The sequence below is a fragment of the Barbus barbus genome (genome assembly GCF_936440315.1).
Source record: "Barbus barbus genome assembly, chromosome: 28".
NCBI classification, from domain to species: Eukaryota; Metazoa; Chordata; class Actinopteri; order Cypriniformes; family Cyprinidae; genus Barbus; species Barbus barbus.
Window position 1 is genome coordinate 25,740,344 of NC_136756.1, and position 8,860 is coordinate 25,749,203.

Sequence of the window (8,860 nt, forward strand, 5' to 3'; positions counted from 1 at the left end):
ATAGTGTCAAGTCTCTTAATATTAACTTCTTGTTTATTGAACTGTTGCATAAAATCAATATCACATTTGTAATCATGCTGATTTTTGGAGAAAAACGTCACTCTTCGTGTGATATTAACTATATGAAATGATATAAATATAGGCTATACGTTTTCTGCCCCCATATCTTAAATTATGTGATCATTCTAAATTTGAATAGCCTGAATCGTGCACTAGTTTAACCTATGTTAGCGGATTCACTCTCTGTCAGCAGGTGTCGCGTTTGGCTGAAATATACCGGTTTTCCCGGTAAAGGCCTACACAAAGCAGCACAGCACCGGACTTTGAACTTGCAGCGCTTGTGTTTATTTAATGAAATCATAGCCTTTTGAAGTTTAATCGTCACATTCAGTCATATTCTTGTCTTTCCGTCTCCAAATTTAAGACCTCTTGAAATCATAATTAAGACTTTCTTGTACAATTTAAGACTTTTTAAGACCCCGTGGAAACCCTGATCACGTGCAGTGAACTATTGCTATTTTTTAAGAATAGCATGTAAAATAGCCCATTATGCAATCATACAACCACTTTAAGCAATAGTTTTCTACATTGTTGTCCCTGTATCACTACATTTATCCAACAAGTGGCATCTAGGCAGTGTATCGGGAAATTATTTAAAATTTGTAATGCAATTTTGTGAAAAAATGTCTAATTAATGACTCAAGGAGGAGATGTTTTCAACATTAATAATAATAAATGTTTCCTGAGCAGCAAATCAGCATAACAGAATGATTTCTGAAGGATCATGTGACATGCAGACTGATGCTGAAAATTCACCTCTGCATCACAGAAATAAATTACATTGTAAAATATATTGAAATGGAAATAATATTTTTAAAATCTAATAGTATTTCATGATATTACTGATCAGCATATTTGACCAAAAGTAGTAGGTCTTCTGGGTATTCTGTATATATAGATAGCATTATGTCAAACTGAAAATGACAATCACCCAAGTTCTAGATGATGGTCAATAGATGAACTAGATAACATCTACTAAATCTTCTGACTTCAAGTGAACATCAGGTGGTTAATAATGTACCCACCAACAGCTCTGAAGAGGCAGGCACCATCTTCCTTCATTTTTTTGATGACAAATCCTTTCTTTTCCCCGAGTGCTTTTTCAAACCAGTGTTCCTGCTGTAACAGAGGCAGAATTTCAGAAAAGACACAGTGGGAGTTCATTATAATGTGCTCGATAAACAGATAGACTTCTAATGAGAAAGTTGTTGTTGGTATCATTTATTTTGCGCATCTAAAGTTGTCAAGAGCATCACAAAGAAGCTCGTATTTTATGCACCAGCAGCATCAAAACTCCTATAGATTATGTAATGATTATATAACACAACAAAGTCTATTTTCTTCAATCGTTGTACGTGATTTATAAACAATGATCAATGTGTGGGCAAAGATAGGTTTGAATATGAGAAACAGGGGTTGCGTTTCTCAAAAGATTGTAGATATAATCACACCAATGGTCTCTACGATCTACTTAGGCTTATGATGCTTTTGGGAAACTCAGTCCAGTTCGGTCTGTGGTCCTGAAACCCATAAGACAATTAGCATTTGAACCATTGGTTCTCTCTGGAATTTCTAATGGGTTTTTGGAATAGCGTTTTCGACTTCTGAGTAAAATAAGGTTTGCAACTTTTTAGCAGCTTAATATTTAAAACAAACAACAGGTTCAAAATAATCATTTGAAGCATGTTTGCTTATAATTTGTATTGTATTACAAAACTCTTCAAGTAATATTGAGAACAGTTATTATTCTATTCAAAAATGAAAACCCATTCTATATATTCCATTGGGAATCTAAGATGAATTATCCATACAAATTATGACTAAACAGCTCCATACAAACAGCCTAATGTCTCATTATCTGTCCCTCTCTACGTCTAACATTAAATCTTTTATTGAAATCGCAAGAACGATGTAATAGTCTTAGAAATAACTGTTAAAAATGTTAGAAAACTCAAGTCATGTTTCAGACAGTATATCATTTCACAGCCAAAGTGTTTATAAATTTATGAGTATTTTTCAAGATTAATCTGAAGTATAAACCTAACAGTGTTTGAGCCATTATAGTTAAAGCATTAACGTCAACATGAACAATTTGCAACCCATGTTATAATTTAATGAATCTAAGGTATTTATATATCTAAGACATCTAAGATATTTTTTCATTCATGTTTTAATTTATACAGTTCTGTTGTGCAACATCTTATGTGACAAAAAATAAAAATGCTACATTTTTTAATTAACTGTTATATTTTCATTTGATTATATCTTGTTTTATACTTCGAGAATAAAACCGACAAACAAAATAAATCAAATGGAAAACACAGATTATAGGGAAAATTAAGTTTAAAATAAGTCAATAAAATAAGTGGAGTTTAATTGACAAACAAGTTATGCTTTCATTCCTTCTCAAGGTCTAACTAGCATGTGCAAAGCATTTCCTTCCCCATTAAAGGTAAATGAATATCGTGACAAATATTGATACCATATGACATGGGAAAAAATATTGAGGTGATATTTTATGCCATATCACCCAGCCTTAGTCATTATATGATGAGAAATTAAATATGCACAGTTTTGATTTTATTCAACTTAGAATGAAGAATGACTCTCTCTTCCAAAAAAAAAAATGCATTTAGTCAGCCAAACTTGTATCATTTTAAAAACACGTTTCCTACCCAGACAAACCTCTGCATCCATAATACCATGCACGCTGAGTGCAATCTAATGGAAAACATATATTGCATCTTTATACTGAGACACAAAGCAATTAATGCAGGGCACAGCATATAAAACTGCCATAAGTCTTTCAGAATTTATCATGTCATCTGATGTCACTGACATTATGCATCTTTACTTATACAATCAATATCTGCTTCACTTGTTTATCAGTCTGCCAATCTCTATATATTGTTTTTCGATCTGATTATCCCTCTATCCATTATTTCATTATCTATCTGTACATCTAGCTATCTATCTATCTATCTAGGCTATCTATCACTCTGTAACTATTCTGTAATCTATCATACATCCATTCATTGTTCTATCTATCTCTCATTCTGTCTGTCCTTTTGTCTATCTATCTATCTATCTATCTATCTATCTATCTATCTATCTATCTATCTATCTATCTATTTGACAGTCTATCTACCAAGCTGTCAGTCTGTCTGTCCATCCATCAAACTCACTATTGTTCTGTTTTTCTTTCTTTTTATTTATCTATCCTAGTGTCTAAACAGCGTCAGAACACGTGTAATATTATAAAATCAAAATAAACATGCTGTCTATGGTTGTGAGATGACATCATCCATCCACATACCTGTTCAACAGTCGCTGGGTCCTCTGACTGTAGTCTGGAAGCATTTTCATACTCATCCTCACTGTTATACCCGGCTCCTTCCTCCTGCTCGGGACTGGGACCCCCTCCTCCTCCTCCTCCTCCTCCACCGCTTCCTCCCCCCGTCGCCCCGGGTCCGGTCCCTCCACCGGCCACCCCACCGGAGCAGGTCGCCTGTCTCCTCCTCTTACTGAGCCCAGGCCCCGAGCAGCACCCTCCCATCCCACCTCCACAGCCCACCCCTCCTGACAGCTCAGCCCGACCACCGGACACGCACGCCATCCCCGTCGCATCCCCCGGGCCAACCGGAGACCCAGCGCCCACCGTCGGAGGAGAGGCCTGCTGCGGCCGGGAGCTGGATTCAGTGCGCCTGTCGTCTCTGGACGGCGGCGGAGCGGCTTGATACGACCAGGGAGGCGGGGAAGCGCGGGGCCTCGCACCCGGCCGGACCCCGTGGGAGTGCTGGTGCTGGTGCGGATCTGGTCCGGTCCGGCGGTCGGTGTCATCGGGGTGATCAGACACTCCGACCGATGAGCTCGGCTTCTTCTTCGGCAGGATCGTCATGACCGTTCAGGGAGAGAGGGTGTCCGTTTTAACGACTCTGAACGCGTTTAAACATTTAAACTTGAGCGTCTTAGAAGTCGTAATACTCGCTTCTATCACGCCGGAGCGAATTTAATTCAATACGAGGTGGTTTTGAGGGTTAAAACGGCGTATAACAGAACAAAAACAAACCGTCTTCCGTCCCTCGGTCCGGCGGTTGCCACACAACATCAACATACAGCTGACGACACTGCAACGTCATTTCCGCCTCGCTGCTTGTTCCGCCTCTGCCTCAGAAGCAGTCAGTTGAATTGTTCATTCATTCATTCGTGTATTTTGTTTGCTGGTCAGCACTTTGTGGCCTAGTAACTAGAGTCCACCTCTGGTATTTATTGCCTATAATCTGTTTATTATGAGTGTTTATTAAAGCCGAATAAAATGGTGAGAGTGGAATTTAAATCACTGCATCGCTCCCATGTGGAGCCATTTCTGATCCATTACTGTGTGCTAATCTGGGAAACAGTTAAAAATAGGTAAAACCCAGGTCATGTTTCACACTGTATAAGCAAAAGTGTGTTTGTGAATTTATAGCTGTACACTGACAAAAGAAAAAAAAGATTACATTTTCACTCAGAAATTGCTAGTAAATTTCACATATAAAAATGTGCAAATTAAAGGTGCTGTATGTAAGTTTTTTACTTTACTAAAGCATAAAAATACCATAATATGTCTGCAGATATTTAAGAAACATACTTGTTTATCTGAAAAACAATGCTACAGTCAGTTATTCTCCTTTGAAAATGTGGCTTCCGGGCCTGAATGTCAGTCTCTGTTTTGGTTTGTGAAACCTGCCCACTGCCAGCACCCGGGTTGCCAGTTGGCGGAAAACACAGCGTATTTCATGTCATTCATCGTCATGTGCAGTCGTTCCTGTTGGTGTCCTTAATCTGGCAACCGGTGTGTGAGTCAAGTCTGAAGAGGAGGGGCCGGGTGAAAAAAACCCTCTCCAACATTTTTAATTTGGACTGCAATACCTAGTTCAATCCTACATACAGTGAAAATGGTGGATTACAAGCCTTTGATTTCTCTTGTATAAATGGTATGTTGAAGGTTAAATGGCTTAAAAGTTTTATTGCAAATGAAAATAATTTTTGGTTTTGGATTCCCAGAGGTTTATTTAGAAAATTGGGTGGAATTTATTTCCTACTAAGATGTGATTTTACTGTTTCCAGACTACCAACCTTTCACCAACAGGTCTTGCTATATTGGAAATTATTATACAATCACAATTTTACTCCACACAGAACCCCAATATGGAACAATAGGTTTATTTTATTTAGATATAAGTCTCTATGTATTCTTGATTGGCTTGAGAAGGGTGTTTGGTCAGTTTTTCATTTAATGAACGAGGATGGGAGTTTGTTATCCTTTAGTGACTTTTGTTTCAAATACAATTTGCACTGTGAACGTAAACAATTTGAGCGCGTATTAAATGCTATTCCAAAAAGTTTTATAAATCTAGTACAAAATACTTTTGTTAACATACCAGATGGTTCATGTGAACTCCCGTCACTTCTCTTTAATGGTAATAATCTCAAAGCAATGCTTCCCAACAAACTTATTCGCTCTTGTTTCAATTCTGTACTATATCCAACATCCTTGTACCAAAACAGTATTTTACAAGCTTATGATAAGCCGACTATTAAAAAATTGCGAACACAGTATATTAGCTTCCCAGTGGCTCCTAAAGCAAAGGAAACTCATTTCAAAATATTTACCGGTATATATCCCTCATCTGAGTTTTTAAGACATCGGTTCAACTTTGAAGAAAATGCCTGTACTTTCTGTCAAGTCGACATAGAGCACCTTTAAAGTGCCCCTATTATGGGTTATGAAAGGTTCATAGTTTAGTTTTGGGAGTCCCCAACAGGTTGACATGCATGCAAGGTCAAAAAACACTTTCAATGTCTTATAATATGCATTTATTTTTACCTTATTTGCTCAACGACTCCCAACCGATTCTTTCAACGATTAATTTTTCCAAACTCCTCCTTTGCGTGATGCTACTCTTCGGTGATTGGTCCAATTGGTCTCATTTTCATTTCATCATGCCTTTAATGCCTGACAAAGCAGCATTTGTGAGGGCAGTGCTGCTTTGTGTACAGCGTTACAGGGGAAACCGCTATTTTTACCGCTTCAAAAAGGAAATCTAGTGCCTATGAGTGAATTTGCATTTTTATTCAGACCAATGCGAAAAGGCCAACAAGTGGGCGGGCAATATGCTAATGTTTCATGATGACTTCAACATGAAACGGCTTGGGATTCATTTGAAAAAGGACTGGGCTGCGTTCAGCCCTGAAAAAACGGTGCAAAACGTTTATTAAAAGGAAACGGTGATGCGTTGAACACCCTGTTCTGATGATGCAAGTGTTGCAACTGCGGCAGCTGAGAAGGCCATTTTTTGTGTTCTTTTTGAAGAATTTTCAGAGCCTGATGAAATTGGTATAAATAAATTTTTAATACTGCAAAATACGCTCGATGTTACAGTCACTGCCCTTGCGGTCTAGAATAAAAGAGAACATCCCAATCGAATGAAGGGATTTGTGGAAACTGTGGTTCCTAATTATTGTGATCCAACATTTGCCTCGCATTTCAGGATGAAAAGACATTTCAGGTGAAGGATAATCCACTTCTTACCTCCGAGTCTGTGTTATGATCTATATGACCGTATTATTTTTATTGTGATTATTAGGCTTATCATTATTGCTGATCACTGTTGTGCTATGATATTGTAATATGTACCATTATATAATCAGAGGAGCATAGAAAAGTTTATGAAAGTGTCACTCCACAATACAATAGCAAAATATATAAATATAAAATTTTTATGTTACATTAATCAGTGTCACACCTTCCTAAGGAAAGGATATGGACCAGAAGACATTGCAATTACTACATATTTAGACAGACTTAAAGAAGTTCCACGTGCTCTTATTATTTCAGTTATTTAGCCTTTAATGTAAATAAACATTTGTAAACAATATACTTGCTCTTGTGAATTTATGTAGATGTTAATTACTTACAAATTCAGCATCATCATGTTGATATGCTATGTTACTATAAAACTCTTACGACAAACATGTCTTCTAATATCTTCAATTGTTGCGCATACAGAGCTGCAGCAGACACGTTGGTTTATATACACGTTGCTGCTGATTGGGCTGTCATTTTTGACACACCCACCAAACAAGAGAAAACATATCTCAAACCCCGTTGCACACCGTTACCAGGAAGCATGTTGTTCAACCCGGAAACCGGAGCAAAACGTTGGTCACCGGTGTGAGCCTGAACGCACCCCTGGTTTCAGTGATTTAGAGTCGACTCTTTCTTTTGAGAGACAATAACTTTATACACGGTGCACTTTCAGATTTAAAACTTTGCAGGATGTTTTCATTCACTTAGAGCTGTGTTACACACTGCATGAAAGGTCATTCTCAAAAATCCATAATAGGGCCACTTTAAATGTAACATTTTGAAGTAGAAACACTTAAATAGTATTTTCTTGTCCAGTAATCTTTCTTTTATTTACAATTTTATTTATTTATTATACATAACAGTCTCTGACATAAAATGTTTTAAAATAGGCTGCATAGATTTTGGTAACAAAACTTTGCAAATGCTTTAAAATGCTTAGAATACACATTCATTCATTACAATTTAAGATTATTATTTTTTTTACATGTTTCACGTTGGGGTCATTTTGGACCTGGGTATGAAGTATTATAACTTGTCAAAAATACGTTTTGTAAAATTATTTATGAAGATATATTAGTGTCACAATACTTTTATAAAAATATATTTAGCATTTTCCCCCCATCTATCACACACTTATGAGACTGAATTTTGTAAACAAACACAAACATGTATGCCTATTGACGAACCATTGCAGCATTAAAAATATGAATATGAAAATAGTATACAGATTTTGCATTATTTGCAATATGAGGGTTAATTCAAAGTATAACCTTATAATGAGGTTTAACCCATTAAACTTAAAGTCAACGTGAAACATTTGCAATCGATTTTACTTTTGTGAACGAAATATCTATAAGTCAAAAAGTGATGTGCTTGTCTTTCTTTTAAATAAATGCTGGCTCCTTTCATATTTTGTGTTCTGCAATAACATTCCTATTTTAATTTTGGTCAGTGTGTTCAAATGCTTCTTGGGCACTTGTTATTGTAGCTTATATTATAATATAGTAAAACACTGAAACAGTTGTTCACTTTCTTGTCATTTTAAAATCAAATAGATGCATAAGCCATTACACCTTACAATCTATGTTTGAAAATTAATCAAATGTTATTTCATACCTCAACCCGTTTTTGTGTGGCTCTGTAATGCTGTGTTTCAATTACGCAACAGCACTAAAAAGAATAGAATAGAGCTTACATTTTATGTTTCAAAAAGAGTTGCATGACAAGAAAAAGCATCTTCATTACTTATAAACCCTTGGAAGAATGCTTCCCAAGATCAAAATGGTTTATTTCATATATTTTTGAATTTATATCTTGGTATAACTCCAGAACTGCTCTGAGAGTCACTTCATGAGCATTTGACCGTTTCATTTGAGTAAAACTATCCTCATATCATATACACACAGAAATCTAAAGGTATTCACGGCAACCCGTCAAAATAAAAGTTTGGGTTTCAATTGTAGACATTGCGGCAGAAATATATTCCTATAGACTTGGTCGGTGTCGCGTCATAGCTGTGTGTGTGGAGTCGACGTGGGGGAAAATGGTCCTTTCCTCCTCATTGGAAAAGCATGGTGTTGACCCAGAATGGTCTACATAAAATCATTTCTGCTGCTCGACAGAGCAAGATACATTGAAAAACCGAGCCGTGTTAGGTCGGACAGTCCG

General features: G+C 36.7%; 1 protein-coding gene across 3 annotated transcripts in view; it reads right to left on the reverse strand.

Moving 5' to 3' along the window:
• The window catches only part of LOC306847879 (OTU domain-containing protein 5-A), a 35,416-nt gene extending 31,227 nt beyond the window's left edge, over nt 1–4,189 (reverse strand). For 2 of the 3 annotated variants that reach the window (XM_079382101.1, XM_079382103.1), the window contains exons 1-2: nt 3,377–4,189; nt 1,086–1,179 (exon numbers count right to left, since the gene is read on the reverse strand). In XM_079382101.1, coding sequence (XP_079238227.1) covers nt 1,086–1,179; nt 3,377–3,958 — 676 coding nt within the window. In that variant the 5' untranslated portion in view covers nt 3,959–4,189. The remainder of the gene's footprint in view (nt 1–1,085; nt 1,180–3,376) is intronic. The other variant, XM_079382102.1, reaches the window with a different exon arrangement.
• Between the last annotated feature and the right edge of the window lie 4,671 nt (nt 4,190–8,860).